This window comes from Bos grunniens, chromosome 14 (genome assembly GCF_055505025.1).
Source record: "Bos grunniens cultivar Pamir isolate PY7600 chromosome 14, Bosgru_T2T1.0, whole genome shotgun sequence".
Lineage (NCBI taxonomy): Eukaryota > Metazoa > Chordata > Mammalia > Artiodactyla > Bovidae > Bos > Bos grunniens.
In genome coordinates this window covers 39,492,099-39,512,617 of record NC_141178.1, presented here as the reverse complement: position 1 = coordinate 39,512,617, position 20,519 = coordinate 39,492,099, and the positions used below count along the sequence as shown (strand labels likewise).

The 20,519-nt window shown below is 38.9% G+C and overlaps 1 protein-coding gene and 1 non-coding gene across 2 annotated transcripts in view; both read left to right on the top strand.

Moving 5' to 3' along the window:
• Nucleotides 1-20,519, top strand: part of STMN2 (stathmin 2) — a 56,921-nt gene that overhangs the window by 11,417 nt on the left and 24,985 nt on the right. The window contains exon 2 of the mRNA XM_086335417.1: nt 18,138-18,233. Within this exon, the coding sequence (XP_086191543.1) occupies nt 18,138-18,233 (96 nt within the window). The remainder of the gene's footprint in view (nt 1-18,137; nt 18,234-20,519) is intronic.
• On the top strand, nt 3,223-3,294 carry TRNAY-GUA (transfer RNA tyrosine (anticodon GUA)). Its single transcript has one exon. It is a non-coding gene; the product is annotated as a tRNA-Tyr (tRNA).

Here is a 20,519-nt window from a genome sequence, read left to right as displayed (position 1 = left end):
ACTTTTTGGCCAATCCAATACATTTCTTCTGAATTTATTTCTCATCTCATGTTTCTCTGTTGTATTTCATATCTCCTCCTCCCTCAAATAAATAAAACTAACCCTCTTGCCTACCTAGTAAGGCTCATCAACATAAAATATCATATTCAATAGAAATAAAAACTGATTCCAGAAGCATTAAAATGTAAAAGTCTTCACTGAATTTTCTTGGAGAGCAGTCTCTTGTTCTTAAAAAGGTTATTAACCTATCAGTTTGGGGGGAAATTATATCACATTCCACACTCAGACACACACACAGAGTCTCTTGTTCTTAAAATCTTATTAGCCCATCAGTTTTATCCAAATTTGACATCACTTGACTATTTCATAATCTCTCTTTCCTGTTTCTTCAATTTGCTCCCTACCTGGAACTCTCCTGCTCTCCTCCATTTTCAACACCCATCCTTTAGCTACATCTTTTCTTTCAGGAATAACTTCAGATATTTCTTACCTGGACCATTTTAGCCTTCCTATTCTCCACCCATTAGTAAATAAGCACAACAGAAATAACTAAAGCCAAGCAGTAAAAACAGAATGCTCCTTAGATAACTCTGGTGGGGAAATGGATACAGAAATGTACAGTTTAGTATTGTTCTCCAAGTCATCCATAAAAATAATACCTTTTCAATCAGTAGTGTTCCAAGTACTGATCAGTAAAATACTGTAAAATATTAGTCAAATGTTATTATTTAAATAATTAAGATAAGTAAGATTAGCATTCATCTGACATCTGATGTTACAGAGACTTAAGGGAGCATAATTGACTACTGACTTAAAGGGGCATTATCACTATTTTGATTTGCCTCCAATCCATCAATTCATATAAATATATGGTACATAAACCTGAAATTATATTTATGACATAATTGCAGGCATATTAATAGAAACGTTTATATTTACAAGTGTAGTGTAGTCCTTTTACAAATTAGATTCTGTTGATGACTACCATCTACATATAAAAATGCTTCATATTGTTCACATTTATAGGCCATAAAATGCAGATGATAAAATATACTTTCTCATACTTTCTACTTTCTCATAAATAAGAAATAATGACAAAGGAGGAGCTTTATATGAAAGCATCAATACAATTTAAACACTCACGAGGTCATAATATATTACACTGAGTAGAAAAGTTCAGCTGTAAAGAAAATGTAGACATTCTCTCCCCTTAAAAAGTCAAACAAGGTTCCAAATGCCTAACCAAAACACAAAAGTACAGAGAAAAGACCTACATCTCTTCCATTAACAAAACACTTGGTTTTAAAAAGAGCTTAGTAGTAGAACATACAAAAGAAAATGCAATTCAGTGTCTAGGATGAACATTTTTTATAAGTTCAGCATTAACACTGAAGAAATATTGAATTAAGCTGCTTTGAAAGAATTGAATTCCATCTGCTGAAATTTTTCTTAAAATGAATTTTTTAAGCATACACAGTAGCAGTCTGTATTGGTTTTGAGTTTCAGAAAGCTATATTCCAACATATGCAAGAGAAGAGTCACAGAAAAATGTAACTTGGGAGAGAAGAATGAATTTTATGACCTGCTTGCAGAGCTGAAAAGAATAAACGCATACCCACTTTTGCTGCTGTGTGTGTGTTGGGGTTTCCCTGGTGGCTCAGGTGGTAAAGAATCTGCCTGCAATTCAAGAGGCGTGAATTCAATCCCTGGTTTATGTAGATCCCCTGAAGAAGGAAACGGCAGCACATTCCAGTATTCTTACCTGGAGAGTTCATGGACAGATGAGCCTGGCAGGCTACAATCCATAGGGTTGCAAAGAGTTGGACATGACTGAGTGACTAACGCACACACACACTTCATTGTCAGTAAAAGAATTGCAGAAAAATATATAAATTGGGAGAGAGCAATGAATTTTATGGCTTGCTTACATAGCTGAAAAGAATAAATGCCTACCCATTTTTGCTGCTACTGACAACAAATAGCCAACATTTTATCACTTTGATAAATTTTAGAAGTGAATACATGGAGTGAGGACCAGTCAGCGAAGTCAAATAAGGTTTCTCAGAACTGCTTCTGAAAAAGAGTTTGGTCTCCTAGAAACAAAGAGTAAGCAGGCTTTGCAAATCAACTTCAAATCTAGCTCTCCTTGATCTTTCTTCCTGTGAACTCTACAGGTTTACCATCTAGCAATGCACTGGGCAATTAGCCACATACTGACTTGTAGCACCTTTTTGTGGTCATCATATTCCCTGTCATTTATTGTCCTCCTACTACGCATGAACCAGTGACATGTATACTCCTCTGCCCTTTTTCCTATTTCATTGTTATGTCAACTCTTAAACAGGTTTCATTATCCCCCCTTGACAAGGAAGGAAGGAAGAAGCCACAGGAAGTTCTGTAACTTTGTCGAAGTCACACACATTGTTCAGGGCAGAGGTGGGTTTCAGGCTTCAAGCTCTCTCTATTCGCTCCAACTGCCTTCCAAGAATGGTTGTTGACTTTGTGTGTTGCTACAGACATTATTTGTCTTATATGCAACTATACCAAGGGTTTCTTTTAGGCCGGAACCACATTTCATGTACCTCATCTCCCCTCATGGCTGGCAGTAATAATACTGTTGGCTAATGTGCATTGAGTATTTAGTGTGCTGAGTGTAGTGAAACTGTGCCAAATACCTTAAGATTATTACCATCCCCATTTCACAGGTGAGCAAGGGAGGGAGGGCAAGCCACCCACAGCTAGTAGGTGCTCGGGCTAGGATTTGAAATAGATCAGTCTGACCCCAGAACCTGCATGGGCAACAGTGCCTACAGCCTCCCTTGGATAGAGCAGGGGCTCCATTTGTGTTCAGTAATTTGATGAGATAAGGATGAAGCTAAGTCTCAGAATTACAAGAAGAAAAATGCCACAGCATTTCACTATAGCCACACTCTGCAGGACTTCAAAAGTCAAAAAGCCAAGAACAAGTTAGAGAGGATTAATCTTTATAACAATATCTTATACTAGTTAGCACTTGAGTTTCACAAAACATCATTTAATTCAGTCTCTACAATGATATCGTATCCTACCCTCATTTTTTGGATTAACTCATATTTAGAAGGTTTAATAAATTTGTTAAAGTCGGATAGATCCTAAAGTAGAGCGTAAGTCTTGAGTTCTTACTCATGTTTTTTCTATTATGCCAAGGAAATATTTACTTATCTTTAGTCAGTATCATGGGCTTCCCTGGTGGCTCAGCTGGTAAAGAGTCTGCCTGTAATGCAGGAGACCCAGGTTCAATCCCTGGGTTGGGAAGATTCCCTGGAGAAGGAAACGGCAACCCACTCCAGTATTCTTGCCTGAAAAATCCCATGGAGTGGATCCTGGCAGTCAGTTCTCCAGGCCAGAATACTGGAGTGGGTTGCCAGTCTCTTCTCCAGAGGATCTTCCCAACCCGAGGATCAAACCAGGGTCTCCTGCATTGCAGGCGGATTCTTTACCAGCTGAGAAAGCAGGTAAAGCCCAGAAAAGCAACAGAACCTATAAATGAATGCAGAGGAAACATTTACCTGCCTCTTTTTTTCTCCTTACATAGAGGGACGTGATTACCAGCTGTGAAGTTGACCTTATGAAAGACAGGGTGAGCTTAAATTTTGCCTGGAAACTGAGCAGTTATTGTTGTGTTACTAACTAGTACCATTTGAAACTATCGCCATAGTTCCAGCTATGGGATAAGAGCTAAGTTACAGAAGCAGGCCACTGCAAAGCACAGAAATTCCTGTCTGTAGCGCAAAAGGAAGTTAATAAATTTACTGGAGAGAATCAGTGAGCTCAGTCTGGGTCAAACATCTGGGCTCTTAACCCCCCACTCTTCAGCTATCCTCTGTGGGGAAGCCAGCTGAGCCACAGAGAGATGGGGGGTGGGGGGTGGGGACAGGGGAACAGTGGGGTGGGGGGGCTGGTATCATTTGCAGCTTGTGACACCTCCTCCCTGCTCAGCCACCAAAAGATTAGAATTTATAGAACACTAACTGCCACATCCCTGGAGAAGGAAATAGCAACCTACTCCAGTATTCTTGCCTGGAAAGTCCCACGGACAGAGGGGCCTGGCAGGCTACAGTCCACAGAGTCGCAAAGAGTCGGACACAACTGAGCAACTGAGCGCAACTGCCTCACACAACTCTGTATGCACACGTTAAATGAGACACCTTCTCTCACCCTCAGAACCTTAAATATGGTTGGGAAGAAATGATTAACAGCAAACACAACAGTAGAGGAATAAGGGCTAAGCTTTGTGAAACAAGCTAGGAATATGACTGTGGCTTTTTTTTTTTACCTGCCATTGCAAAGCCCCTTGCAATGGAAACCATCAAGTTTGAGTCCCTTCTGTGTTTTGGAAGCCACAACCATTAGAGACATTTCTGAATTTTCACCTTAACCTAGTATTCAGATCCTCTGTCCTGCTCTATATATTATTACTTGAACACTTCTTTGAACTTGTGAATAATATCCCAAACCACAAGCACACTTTTTTATGAATGTGTTTAGGCTGAACAAATCTAGGCAAAACAGAACATAAAGGAAAACCCATATTGTGCCTGTAAGTATTATGTATTACCAAGCTGTGATTTTAAAATAATATGAGCAATTTATTATGCCAAATTCTAATTAATATTTATCTATACAGGTCAAATACTAGATACCATTTTGCCTTCAGGTTTTTAATTAGGAATGTTTATGAGCAAGTCAAAGGCCACTTGCTACATAAAATAAGATGCATGTTAGTCTGATCTCACTCAACCAGTTATAATGATATGTAATCTTTCTCATATCTTACGAATGAGTATTAAGAACTCAAAAAGAACTCCAGATGGCATTCAAAACCTTACATTTTATGCATCACCTGGTCTGCCTAATTGTGAAAATAGATACATATTTAAAGCCAAAAACAGATCTTCCATGTACTATGGGGTAAAGTTGTTTGCTTGAATAGTTAGACAATTTGAAATTCAAACCATAAGTAGCTTTATTAATCACATTATATATAACATTTTATGTCTATCATGTAAATATTTATTATGAAATACAAAGTTTTGGTAAGAGGAAAATTTACAAAGCAAAAATATGAAGAGAAAGTTTTCCTTTTCTTTAAGAATGTAATGGCTTAATTTGTTTAAAAGAAGGTAGATAAAGGAAACCCTTAGTGCAGAAAACACAAAAGAATGAATCAGCACATAATGAGAAAGCTAATCCATTTAAAGACAAAATTGCTAAATTTGTAGAATCATAAAATTCCAGAGCTTGGGAATACCAACTATCAATGAGAAGGGAAAAAAAAAAGTCCAGAGACATTAAATAGCTTGTCCAAAGTCTTAACATAAAAATCTTAAGTTCTGAGATGCCTTCAAAATTCTGCTCTTCCTTCCAGTTCTCAGATGCTATGGCTAGTGATTCCAATTGCATTAAACAAAATGCAGACCTAATAATATTTATGTTGATGATCTTAGAGTAAGTTTTTGAGAAAGAGTGCTCACCAATTCAAGTCAACCAGATTTCGTAGAAGCAGAAAAACAATGCATAACCAGAACATAATAATGTTTTGTTACATTATTTCCTCAGTAATAATATATTTTCTCAAAGTATGAACAAACTCTCCTGATCACTCAGTTGTTTTTATTTGTATCTTATAGGTTAAATGGATTGTGAAATCCACCCTTAAGAGAACATAGTTACTTTTTAAATATTTCTGGACTTTTTGTGACATATATTGCTTATTTCAAATAAATCAAAACCCAAATTTCAGTATCTTTAGCCTTTCTGTAGCCATTTGCTTTATTACAAAAAAAAAAAAAAGGCAAAAGGATATTTTGTCACACAAAGAACAATAACTTAACAAAACTACATTTATCTTAGTACAAGCATATAAAACTTTTGTGCCACTGAAAGTGACAATTTCTTAGAAGAGCTTTTATTTCCAGAAGAAACAAAAAGATGTGAAAGAAAATTTGGAAAACTTCTCTTGGACCAAGTTGCCTTTTATATTTTAATCTTGTGTGTAACAGTCATCACCCAAAATTGACTGGGGAATTCAGAACCTTCTGACATTTTACTTACTTGCTTTTTATATTGCTTTTCATCCCTTGCAGAAAATTATACTTATGTAAGTTCAAGTATATGATGGGAAGAATCTTATTTCAGAAAATGAGTCTTTACATGATAAAGCTTGAGAAAGCAGCATTTGATTTTCAAAACAGAAAGCAATTTCCATGGCATATTTAGGTTAACCTCGAAATTCCTTCCATACTCTTTAGCTGCCTCGAAAATAGATGCTGAAGGTAATCACCCAGTGAAAGCTGCACCTTTAAGAGACTTCACATTCATTTCAAATGCTCTGGTACTTTCATCCATTCCCAGAGATATTCAAGAAGAGTATCACTCAATTAGTGTTTTTTAATACTGGTAGGAGTTCTAAATTTTGATAATGTCTATTTTCTGTTTTTCTTTAAATATATATGTGTTCGTTCTATTCTCTGTGACACAGAATGACTGCAGGACATATTACTTAAGTGTGACTAACAAGGTCACAAGATTTGTTTTCATTCAGGGGGAGAAATTTACCTGACTGCTCAGTTTTTGTTCCCTACTCCAGTTACCTAGGCATTTAATACACAGTTTTTGAATGGATGACTAGATTACAACTCTGAGCAACATGCTTTGAAAATCCAGCTTTTAGAGCACCAGTGAGTAAATGTTACAGTCAGACTCTAGCATTCTCCTCAGGTTTTGAGGAACAAACAACATACCGGCTCCTATATGAGGCTTTTGTGGCCTTTTCCTGAAATATTGTCTATTAATCATTTATATACCATTCATTTCCTAAGAAAAACTTTAGAGAGACTGCTGTAAATACAGCATGTGTACTACCCAGATAGGAATTCTAGTCAATGGAAACTTATTAAGTATTATTTAACAATACCAGTAAGTTAAATACTTCTTTTATTCTCAGTTGCAGCTAGTAACTATTACAAGTAGTAAGGGTTTTTTAAGACCCATTCAGAACTAAAACAACAATATGGAACTCTTCAAATGCATAGAAACATTCCAGCATTCCAAGGGAGTAGAGGTTTGTGTGAAAACTTCAAGAACTGTGCTTTCAACTTCTAGCAAATTTTCAGATTGGTAGAGGAATTAAATCAGGATATAACTAACAGGGGACTTCCCAGGTGGCTCATGGCAATCCACTCCAGTATTCTTGCCTGGAGAATCCCATGGAAAGGGGAGCCTAGCAGTCTATAGTCCATAGGGTCACAAAGAGTCAGACATGACTAAAGCGACCAAGCGCACACACACACACACGTAACTAATAGGAATTGTCCCACAAATTATTGCAGAATCCCTGCTTAGTCAGATTGTTTTCTTCTTAATGTTCTGTATAAATTAGCATATTCCATTATCTGAAGATAGGCAACCCCATCTTGTAATGACAGAGAGGACTCCCTTTGAATTCCTTGTATCTTCAGCATCTAAACCATTGATCAATTCAAGGAAAAAGTCAACTGGCCCATTAAGTGAGATAAAGTTATGTGAATCTTATAGATTTTTTTGTTTCTCACTTGTCATAAAAGCCTTGCATTTTTTATTTCTGAAAGTTCTTGCTTGCACTGAGAATATAATAGGAAATTCACCATATATGCAGTTTTATACTTCCTTTTTCAATCTTTGGAAGGAATGATGCTAAAGCTGAAACTCCAGTACTTTGGCCACCTCATGCGAAGAGTTGACTCATTGGAAAAGACTCTGATGCTGGGAGGGATTGGGGGCAGGAGGAGAAGGGGACGACAGAGGATGAGATGGCTGGATGGCATCACTGACTCGATGGACATGAATCTGAGTGAACTCCGGGAGTTGGTGATGGACAGGGAGGCCTGGCGTGCTGCGATTCATGGGGTCGAAAAGAGTCGGACATGACTGAGCAACTGATCTGATCTTGCAATTCAGAAACATGAATCACAGTCAGACTGAATTCTAAAATCCATGGGAAGGGGAACCCAGGGCTTATTTTCTAGAGAAAGGCTACATATTACAAGAAAAAGAATAAAGAAACCAATATCCTCCTCATTGATGACCACAACATTTTTGATTCTAGAATTTATATCATAGTCAGTCTGCATAGGAAGTATGAGTTTTGCTGAATTAAGAATGGGTACAAAGTATCTTTCTACTCTCAGTGAAAAGTTAAAAAGTAATAGGACAAGATTTAAATCAGTTGGGTGTCACATTTGGCCATTTTGGAGACACAATTCAAAAAACATCAAGGCAGCCCCTGAAGGGCCCTTTCATAATGTCTCAGATGGTATAGAATCTGCCTGTGATGCAGGAGACCCAGGTTTGATCCCTGGGTCAGGAAGATCCCCCGCTGAGGGGAATGGCAACCCACTCCAATATTCTTGCCTGGAGAATTCCATGGACAGAGGAGCCTGGTGGGTTACAGTCCATGGGGTTGCAAACAGTCAGACACAGCTGAGCAACTAACACTTTCCACTTCAGGAGACCACAGGGAAGAAGAGAAAAAAAGGGCGAAAAAAAGCCATTGCTCTATGAGAACTTCACTCAGCCAAATGAACAAACTCTCTGTTCTTCCACTCTGGTTTTCTCTCATTTTAGTCCCAACCAATTTAGCTATCAGCCTAGGCTTGTGACTACTGCTGGAGACTTAAGAAAAATATACCCTTTGATACCTAGAATTAGGCTTGGTAATAAAATCTTGACTTGCAGACAAAATAAAGTGCTTCCATTACTCCTGTGTAAACCGTAGTGTAGTTTGGTCTCCATGTAAGACTACAAGAATTTCTTTCATCACGGGGAAAGATAAAAGAACAGCACCCTGCATGATTAAATTCTCATTAAACTCAACGGACGTTTGGCTTGGAAGTAAGAGTAAGGTGAAGTTCCAAGTTGATACAATTTACTGCTTTTATTACAGTTTTGACCACAGGGACTGATTCGGGTCACCCAGTTTCTTTTCCTTGTTACAACTGCTTGACCAATTATCAATGGAATTGTAATTTAAGAGTCTCATATGCTTCTGCAAAATCCAATGATGGGTTGTACAGCTTTGACCTTCTTAAATGTCCCTTGATTTGATTTGATATCTATTCCTACAGAAAAAATATGCTGCTTTGGCTGATCAAAATATTAACCTTTCAAAACCTCCGTGGCTATTATAGCTTAGGAGATCATAATTCTTATGGGGAGATGTGCATGGAATAAATACCAGCTGAATCCATATTTATACTATGCCAATTAGCATTACATCATCATGGCAGAAATATCTAGAACATTACCTCATATCAGAGATCTTCTGGGATGTTAAAATAGATCATGAAAAATCTGAGATTTCTTTTTCATGTAAATGTTAAGTTCTCAATTACATATTCATCAAGCAAAGTTTTTTTAGGGCCCAGATAGAAGCCAATATAGTATGCAAATGTTTTAAATAAAGTCATCTTCATGCATTTCATCCTTCAAGAGGAAAATCAGTGCTGGGGCTCTTGAAAGTATTTCTAAATGGGTTGATAGATTTGACTTTTAGAAAATAATCTGACCTGAGGCTCTAGGACTCCAAAACAATCAGACTACCAAACACAACACACACACACACACACAATATGGTCAAAATCAAGTTAAAGTGAGCAGCAGGAGCTTAATTTATGACATGAATAAAGCATCAAAAAAAGAGCTTATAGGTAACTGATTCTCACCTATTTGAAGACTTATAAAATAGGAGGGCTACAGAGGAAGACAGAGTTAAGAGATCGGTGGTAGAATGTGGGTTCGGTGTTTAATGACTGTGGGTATAAATCTTGAGCCTTTTTAGAACTGATTAGCTTAGGACCCTGTTTCTCCCCTTATGTCATTGAAACCGTGTCACCAGCACCCAAAGGACTACCAAGAATATCCACAACTGTCACCCCCATTGGCCAGATTCTAAAGATGCCCCTACCTGAAAATGCTAGGCCTTTTTTCCTCAAAGAAAGAGGTGTTTTTAATTTACTGTTTATATGTAACAAATTGGAAAACTTCAAATGTTGTCAATGAAATCTCTTAGAAACCAATGCAAATATACTTGCTGTAAACCCAGTGCTAGGGAACTATATCCTACCTTCCGTATATCATCTACCTTGGCCCTTGACTTTCTGCCTAGAGACCTTTCAAAAGAAGAAATTTAGATTGACTCCAAGTTGTGTATTTTAGGACTTGCAAAAAAAAAAAAAAAACCTTTGCTGGACTAAGGTGATCACAGGGAAAACATGAGAAAGGAAAGGAAGAAAGGAAGGTGCTAACAGACCCTGAGCATCCTTCACCAGACCCCCTGAAACACAAGTCCATAGTCAAGTGGTCAGTGCCCTGGATGACTGTTCATACAGATGTTAAGAACACTGTTCTGTGGCGACACAGATAAGCAGCCCATTCAGCAATTATGAAGTATTTCCTCCCAAATGTATATAAATGATATTTCCAGAGCATTCCATAACTGTCATTCATATATTAATAGGAATTCTAATACATATCACTTTATTTTACACTCAGCATTAGCCAAAACTGAAAAGTCAAATAAAATTTTTCTCAGAATGAGTAACCAAATGATATTTTTGTCCAAGCCAAATAACAAAGTGAGTATGAGAAGTCATATTGATGGCCACTCCCACACAAGCCAAGTGAAATACAAAACTGAACATTTTTTAAAAACTCATTTTTAATTATTTGGACCTTTCAAAAACAATGCGGTATATTGCCATGAATAATATACATTATTTTCTTGTTGAAACACAATATGTATAAAATTAAGATGTATTTGAAAGTTTAGGCAAAGGGTTGGAGTCTGATATATATTTAGAAGAATGGGAAAAACAATTTTATACATATATAATATATGTTATATGTTCCCAACCCAGGGACTGAACCCAGGTCTCCTGCACTGCAGGCAGATTCTTTACCACCTGCTTCCCTGGTAGCTCAGACAGTAAAGAATCTCCCTGCAATGCGTGAGACCCAGGTTCGATCCCTGGGTCAGGAAGATCCCCTGGAGAAGGAAATGGCAACCCATTCCAGTATTCTTGCCTGGGAAATCCCATGGACAGAAGAGTCAGCAGGCTACAGTCCATGGGGTCAGAAAAAGTCAGACATGACTGAAGCAACTTAGCATACACATTGCTATTATTCAGAGTTCATTGTAGCCACTTGGAAAAAATGGAAAAACTATGTGTTCATACACCATTAGGTTAAGTGGATATTGCTATAAAATCATTATACATCATGTGGGTTGAATTTTAAATCAATTTACTAGAGAAATACACTTACTTGAAAACATTAATAGTTAATAGCAAATGCAGCCAACAATGAAAACTATTATATGGAATTACCTACCTCTGCCCACATCCTTACAAGCATGTACACTCTGTTTGGTGTTGAGTGTAGTGAAAAGATTAATATATGCTGACTTCCAAAAACCAATGAAGGAAATGATTGTCAATTCAAAGGGTGAAATTTCAATAGTGAAATCTTAATAACATGTTTCTAATAGCCTTTGCCCTTGCTTGGGATTTGTTTTATTGGTAATAAAAAGTTTATCCAAATTATATATATTTCAGTACTTCAACCCATGGTCTGTTTTCTGCAAAGCCAGCTTATCTTACTGGACTCAGTTTTAGCAACACTTTGTCTGGAGAGCTTCCCTTGGCTACCCAGCCATGAGGCTCTCTCACTCTCTTCCCTCTACCCTTGACTCCAGATTTCTATCAATTCACCTTTCATAAAATCCCTTGCATCTTCTCTTTCCTTTCCCTCTGCATTATCATTTCCCAAAGTCACGCTGCCTTCTCTACTGAACTTTATTCAGTTGTTTCTTAACTTTATTCAGTGTGTCTCCTGATGTCTTTCCTGAATAAAATGTCCAAATAGATCTAAGAAGAGCCTTTTATCAGGTAATTCCACTTTCAAAATGTTCAACGACTACCTATTGCTAAGATGACTTGTAACAGACAAATTTTCCAACCGTGAAAGAGGATGTCATTAATGGGCTTCAACCAGGGTGACACAGGCAAACCAGAACTTACAGAAAATCAACCCAATGCCAACTCTGTACTCTCAAACTTTCTCACACAAATATTCCTAAGGGTGGGATCAAACTCTCAAGTTCAAATTTCTTTTAAATTTACACATTTAAAATTCTTAAAATACTAACATTGTAGTATATATTCATTTTTGTTTTAATATAAACATAATGTTTTAAGTCACAACAATCCTTTTACATGAGCAAAAGTTCAAAACATCTTACCCAAAATCCTGGCATACAACCTCAAAGAAGACTTACTATCAGGGCACAACTTCTAACATCCCTCTGTGGCACAGTCTTTGAGAAGGCTGTGTACTGAAACACGGAGAACGCCATTCACAAAGATTAAGTGAATGATGCTCCCTGGAATGAGCTGAGTCATTCATCCTTAAGTGAATTCACTGTTCCACCCATAAAAGTTTTCCATATGGTCTCTTTAGAAGACCATTTCCATGTCAACAATAATAAATTTGGGTTGGTCAAAAAGTCCATTTGGGAACTTGTTATGGAAAAACCCAAATAAGCTTTTTGGAACCCAATAAAATACAAGATAATCAGTTAAAGTTGAATATCAGAAAAGCATAGAATGGCTTTCAGTATGTCCCATGCAATATTTGGATTAAAGTTAACTAGATGTTGGTATTTTTATTTGCTTTACATCTGGCAACTCTAACTATAAAGTCATTCCTGACCACCCTCTCCACAAACCCAGGACTTGGAGGTTCTTCTGAATTTCTAGTACGAATCATCTGTACCTCTATTTGACACTTACCTTATTTTGCATGTGTTTCTGTCGCTTTTTAGCTTCCCTGGTGGCTCAGATGGTAAAGAATATACCTGCAATGAAGGAGACCAGGGTTAGATCCCTGGGTTGGGAAAATCCTCTGGAAAAGGGCATGGCAACCCACTCCAGTATTCTTGCCTAGAGAATTCCATGGACAGAGGAGCCTGGTGGGCTACGGTCCATGGGGTCACAAAAAGTCAGATACAACTGAGCGACTAACATGGTTCAGTTTCACACTATCACTTTTTACATCTGTATACTTCACTTCCCTGACTTGAAAGCTCCTTAAGAATGAGGACACATATATTATATCTCTTTGTAATTCCATAATGCCTCACAGAAACTGTTGACCATGGATAGTGACCATAAATACTTTTTAATTGAGAGACATTCAAAATCAATGAGCAAAATAGCCAACAGTGATTCACAAAGCAACTGCTTTCTGTTCCATTCAGGACTATGCTGTAAATTAGTTTATAAATGAGTAAGATGCAACATTTGCCTTTAAAGAGCTTAGTTTAATAAACAAAAAGTACACATCAAAAACTAGTAATGAAGGAGTCTTGTTGTTCAGTTGCTAAGTCATCTCTGACTCTGTAACCCCGTGGACTATAGCCCACCAGGTTCCTCTGTCCGTGGGATTCTCCAGGCAAAGATACTGGAGTGGGTTGCCATTTCCTCCTTGACGGGATATCTCTGATCCGGGGATCAAACCTAGTGTCTTTTATGTCTCCTGCACTGGCAGGCAGGTTATTTACCACTAGCACCACCTGGAAAGCCCAGAGTTTGCTCTAATTATGTCCATTGAGTCAGAGATGCTATCTAACCATCTCATTCATTCTATACCATCCCATTCTCCTCCTGCCTCCAATCTTTCCCAGCGTCAGAGTCTTTTCCAATGAGTTGGTTCTTTGCATCAGGTGGCCAGAGTACTGGGGCTTCAGCTTCAGCATCAGTCCTTCCAGTGAAGGAGCAGTATATAATCAAGTAGAGCAATATAATAAAGATTAGGTATTACAGCCTACTAAGAACAAGAGGAAATGACAGCCCACTCCAAGTGTTCTTGCCTGGAAAATCCCATGGATGGAGGAGCCTGATAGGCTGCAGTCCATGGGGTTGCGAAGAGTCGGACACGACTGAGCGACTTCACTTTTGCTTTTCACTTTCATGTGTTGGAGAAGGAAATGGCAACCCACTCCAGTGTTCTTGCCTGGAGAATCCCAGAGACGGGGGAGCCTGGTGGGCTGCCGTCTATGGGGTCGCACAGAATCGGACACGACTGAAGTGACTTAGCAGTAGCAGCAAGAACAATAGGAGATCAATGTGGATAGCAGCCCTAAGAGAGGGAAACAGTGAGGAGCGGGGATCTGAATGGAGATTCAGATCTTGGGAAGGATGTAGATGAGAGAGGATTAGAAAGAGCAGTGCCACCTAGGGGAAAGTGTGGGTAGTGCAGCAAGGGAGGAAGAGACCCATCTTCACAGGCTGCCTTTGCTACCTTCCAACTCAGCTGGTGAAGAATCTGCCTGCAGTGCAGGAGACCCGGGCTCGATCCCTGGGTTGGGAAGATCCCCTGGAGAAGGAAATGGCAACCCACTCCAGTATCCTTGCCTGGAAAATCTCATGGACAGAGGAGCCTGGTGGGCTGCAGTCCATGGGGTCGCAAAGAGTCGGGTACGACTGAGCAATTAACATTTAATGACTTACTTTGCTACCTGGCAACAATCAGAATTTCCTTGGGCTGTGGTTTCAACTGGCTTTAAGGGGTTGCCTAGGATTCAGAGCAACTATAGGAATGAAAATCTACGCCATAGCTACTGCCGCTGCTGCTAAGTCGCGTCAGTCATCAGTCAGGCTCCTCTGTCCCTGGGATTCTCTAGGCAAGAACACTGGAATGGGTTGCCATTTCCTTCTCCAGTGCATGAAAGTGAAAGTGAAGTCGCTCAGTCATGTCTGACTCTTAGCGACCCCATGGACTGTAGCCTACGAGGCTCCTCCATCCATGGGATTTCCCAGGCAAGAGTACTGGAGTGGGGTGCCCTTGCCTTCTCCATATCTACTGCTAGACAGAGTCAATTATGCCATGTAGAGTCACAGGCCCTGATTTTTAAAAATAACCAAGTGCACTGTCATGTGTAAAGCAGGTAGCTAGTGGGAACCTACTATATACAGCAGGGAGCTCAGTTCGGTGCTCTGTGATGATCTAGATGGGGGTGGGAGGAAGGTCCGAAAGGGCGGGGATATCTGAACAGACACAGCTGACTCACTTAAATTTACAGCAGAAACTAACAACATTGTAAAGCTACTATACCCCAGTGAAAAAGAAGGATGCTATTAAAGAAATCACACACAAGAAAGAAATCATCCACAGATATCAACTGGAGTTGTCCCCAGAGCACCTTAGAGTAGGAAAAACAGCGTTTCTGTCAGTCACAGTTATACATCACACATGGGCACCAAACGTGCAGGTTCCCGACAACATATACACCCATATCAAGCACAATTAGAGCAGTGAGTGACCTCACTGAAAATTAGTGAGCTGCATTTCCAAGAAACTAAGGACTGATGGTGAAGAGTGTTTTCTTTTGCAGAAAATCTTTTTCTTCTACACCTTTAATCTATTACTGCTATAAGAAGGAAAGTCTCTTTTTTTTAATTGAAGTATAGTTGATTTACAATATTGTGTTAGTTTCAGCTGTACAACAAAGTGATTCCGTTATATTTTTTTCAGATTACTTTCCATTATAGGTTATTACAAGATATTGAATATTGTTTCCTGTGCCATACGGTAAAGCCTTGTTGCTTATCTATTTTATGTGTAGTAGTTTGTACCTGTTAATTCCATACTTATCATTTATCCCTGCCCCCAATTCCTCTCCACTTTGGTAACTGTAAGTTTGTTTTCTGTCTATGAGTCTGTTTTTGTTTTGGATATAGATTCATTTGTATTATTTTTTAGGTTCCACATAAAAGTGATATCATGTAATATTTGTGTTTCTCTGTCTGACTTCACTTAGTTTGATATTCTCTAGGTCTATCTATGTTGCTGCAAATGGCAATGTATCATTCTCTTATATATATATAATGTATTATGGGAATAGTATATAATACATAAATATAGTTGATGGGAACTCGGGTTGTTTCTATGCCTTGGCTATTTGTTGCTATGAACTTTGGGGTGCGTGTATCTTTCCAATTTAGAGTTTTCATCTTTTCTGAATATATGCCCAGGAGAGGGATTGCTGGATCATATGGTAGTTCATTTTCTAGATTTTTTAAAGAAACTCCATACTGTTTTCCATAGTGGCTGCACTTATCCCCACCAACAGTGTAGGAGGGTTCCCTTTCCTATGACACAAAATATCTTTTATTTTGCTTTTGGATTGTCCTTCCCTAATAAGGTTGATATCTTTAACGTGTGTTTCTAATATGTGTTTAATTTTGCAAAGCATTTCAGATACCATATGGCATCCTCTTACTAAAAACCTTACAAGCTACAAAGCCTTGCTGTTTGGTTTTAATCTGTTCATGGAATTATACACAATGAACCACAGAATGTTCTTATGTGATATTGTGATTCACACTGAACATCCATGTGAAGATTGGCTTGAACCTTTATAAGGGACATACTTTTATTAACTAAATAGTCACATAAGACAAAGACACATGGTTTCAGCCTTCTAAAATTCCAGAGGCAATCAATAAAATCTCAGAGAATAGGTATTAGCAGAACTGTTTTGGTACAAGGCAAATTGTGTTGCTTATTATAAGGAAATTAAATAGGGAAGGAGATTCTTTTAGACAGAGGCTCAGGATGTGTTAGGTTGCACCGTATGCAATATGGCAATATTTGACCTTTGTATGCTGTTCACAGGGCTTCCCTGGTGGCTCAGATGGTAAAGAATCTGCCTACAATGCAGGAGATCCAAGTTCGATCCCTGGTTTGGGGAGATCCCCTGGAGAAGGGAATGGCTACCCACTCCAGTATTCTTGCCTAGACAATTTTACAAGTAGCTAGAAACCTCTTGGCAATCTTAAGACCTTGATTTACTACATTTTCTCAAGACCGCAACTTTGTCACTAGTCATATATGACATCAGCCTCTGTGGTCCATTTCCTTTGAAAATTGATGGTAAGGTGGGTGGACAGTTGACTAAATGATCTCTTAGAACCTTCCCAACTTAAATTTGTGTATCTCTAAAGCATCCAAATATTCAATCTATTTTCTACTGGCTAACTGCAGATGCACCTGGCAATAATCCCCAAACAATCTTCTGCGAGTTCTCACCTTCCCAAGGTACTCCTCTCCCATGGGTTGCATAACCATCAGAAGACCCTGCCAAGAGGCACTAGCTCCCTGTGAGGTTCAATATGTTAGGACCTCACCATCTGTTTATATGTTCTCATAAGTTAGTGAACAAAGTCTCTCTATGATTCTTCTTTCATTTTCCTTAATTTATTATTCTTGAGAATTAAGAATCAACAAAGGTTAGAGAATCCCACCTCCTTATCCCCATCTGTTGTCTCAGTGATGGCCAATAGTGATAAGAGGCCCCCACGGTCACCTAGGCAGGAGGCTTCTTGAGGGGAAAAGGGAAAAATGAAATGGGAGTTGTGGGGGCTGAAGGAGGAAGGAGGTCCGAATCCCTGCAGCTGCTTGGCATCCAAACTGAGCGTGCAGAGAGGAAGGGAGATCCTTATCAGATCTCTGGTCCAGGTTTGTTTGTGGAAAGAGGGAGATAAATGAAAGTGCGCTTGGGCATGAAGAGAAGGCAGCAGCACTGGGACCTGGAGGATGTATTTGCTTAATAATTGTCCTGATGAGTTCTCTGCCTCTTCCCAAATGAATATGTGGCCATTCAGATTTAACAAAGCACACCTCCTGAAACTGACTTATATACAACAGACCTGCGCACACATGTATAGAATGAACTTATCTCTGTCCATTTTGTCTGTTTCTGTTTCCTCCATATCTTTCCTGTCTCTCCCTCCTACCTTGCTGGATCTCAATTCCTTCTACCTTCCTGTTTTTCTTTAGCTCCCTTCCCCTCACTTCTTATCTAACCTGCAGTAATTTGCCTTTTATGTCCTCTGTAATAAGAAATATGCACCCCAGAGTTCTGTTTCCATCGAATTTGTGAGAGAGAGTCCCTACCAACATTCATTCTACAGGAGGCTATAACAATCATTCAGGTGAAATGAAGCATTCAGAAGAAATTCAGGAAATGAGAGATACTAATCTTGAGCTGTTTGTTTCAGCCTACAAGGAAAAAATGAAGGAACTGTCCATGCTGTCCCTGATCTGCTCTTGCTTCTACCCGGAACCTCGCAACATCAACATCTACACTTACGATGGTGAGTTGCCTACAAAATGCCCCTGCTGGCTGGACCAGCTTAAAAAGCTTGGATGTGGTTGTTTCTCTTTCACAGCTCCTCATATAATGAAATCAATATTTTGTAGATCTTACTATTGACTTGCCGGATCTAGCTAATGGGTCTTATTGATTGCTATTTGCTGAAAACAATATGAGTTTGATGCTAATAACAGCACATTAATGTCTCTTAAGAAAGATGGCTGAGCTGTTATTAGCCATCTTATCCAGCATATCAATATCCACAATACGTTCAAAGCTTCTCTTTGCAAATAACATAATACACTAAGCTATAATTAGAGATCACCGTTTGCAAGAAAATGCTTTATAGTTAGAAAACTCAGGAAAGAAAATCAGCCACCAACAGTTTATGCTTTAATATAGTCTTTATGAGGGTTTCTCAGGTGGCGCTAGCACCAATGCAGGAGACATAAAAGACGCGGGTTTGATTCCTGGGTTGAGAAGATCCCCTGGAGAAGGACATGGCAACTCACTCCAATATTATTGCCTGGAGTATTATTGCTCCTCTGTCCATAGGACTGGACAGAGGAGCCTTGTAGTCTATAGTCCATGGCATTGCAAAGAGTCGGACGCGACAGAAACAACTTAGTACACATGGTCTTTATAAAATCCCCATATTTTCTGTATGCATCTCAACAACCTAATGTTCCAATAATAAAACTGACTTATGACTGAAGTCCAGATAAAGAGGGTAAATTATTGGCATAGCTGTGAACCTTATTTTGCAGTGAAAACCTTTTGGTTTGATTTATCCTTGTTCATTCTGCTTAGTTTGATGACCATCCTAGTTCTGCCACTATCTGCCTGACCTTGGGTAGGTAACTCAGATTCTTTGAGCCTTATTTAACTCTAGTATCTTCCTACCAGCATTTTTGTGGAGTTTAAATGGTTTAACGCAAGTTTGTGGCATTTAAATGGTTTCATGTTTAGCACAGAGCCTGTCTTCTTGTAAGCATTGAGAATGGTAGCTGTCATTATCAACAATACCATCTTCACTTGACGTGATGTATATGTGCTCAATGCACTCATGTCCCACTCTTTGCGACCCCATGGACCATAGCCCATCAGGCTCCTCTGTCCATGGGATTTCCCAGGCAAGAGTACTGGAGTGGGCTGCCATTTCTTTCTCCAGGGGATCGTCCTGACCCAGGGATCAAACCCACGTCCCTTGCATCTCCTGCATTAGTAGACAAATTCTTTACCACTAGCACCACCTGGGAAGCCCATCTTCACTTATTTCTGTCCACTTATCTAAATGTTTGGTGCTGTTACATGTGTAGTAAAAATGAGGGATGTTTGGCTACCTGTTTGGCTCATGACAATTTTTTCTTTTCTGTGTGTGTAAGGAAATACATTACAGTTAAGGCAAAGGGATGTATGGCAGTTAACGGCTTCTATGCCTTTAAAATACTGCAGGACTCAAAGGAGTTTTTCTTCCAAACTGATTCTATCATGAATATGAATTAACTGTTTCACAAGGGAATGCCTTTCATGCACAAAAGTTTCAGTTTCCAACCAAAATTCTCATTAGCAGGCAGGCCCATGCTTACTTTGCGTAAGTCCATGCAGTCAGCAAATACACTGGACTACTCTTCTGAGGCACTGATGTATCACCGTGTGTTGTCGCTGGGGCTTCAGTGATGACTGTGGCTCAGGAAAGCCAATGACAAGCACGGCTAAGGCCTCTTCCAGGCACTCATGGCCTTGGAGAGGAGAACTACAGCATGCAGATAGCCAGCGAGTAGAGCACAGTGCGGTTAAGACAGAGGTTATACACATTTACTGGTAGGACACAGAAGATAGTGATGGTGTCTGCCTTCTTAGGGATTGCAGAGGGGGAACTGAAAATCAGAAGCTGTATATAAGCTGAGTCTTAGAAGTAAGAAAGACAGTTCACCATGGCTCATGCACTATTTCCTTAAAGAATTGGTAGAGAATTTCAAATTCCCAAAGTCTTTAACCTTGCCTTGTGTTTCTGTACTGGACAATATTTATTGTAGACAACATTACAACAAGCATTTACTGTAGACCAACATTATAATAAGAATTAATAAGAAGAAGAAGAATTGTTTACATTTATAAAGCCTGTGCTTTACATTTAGTATCCTTTAAAATCTTTTTGGAACTTGTTCACAATTGAATTTTTTTAACTGCTGTATTGAGGTAACATACAAAAGCCTGCATATATTTAATGTATGTAATTTGATTGATTTGGACAAGTATCCTTTATCTTTTAATTTCACCATGG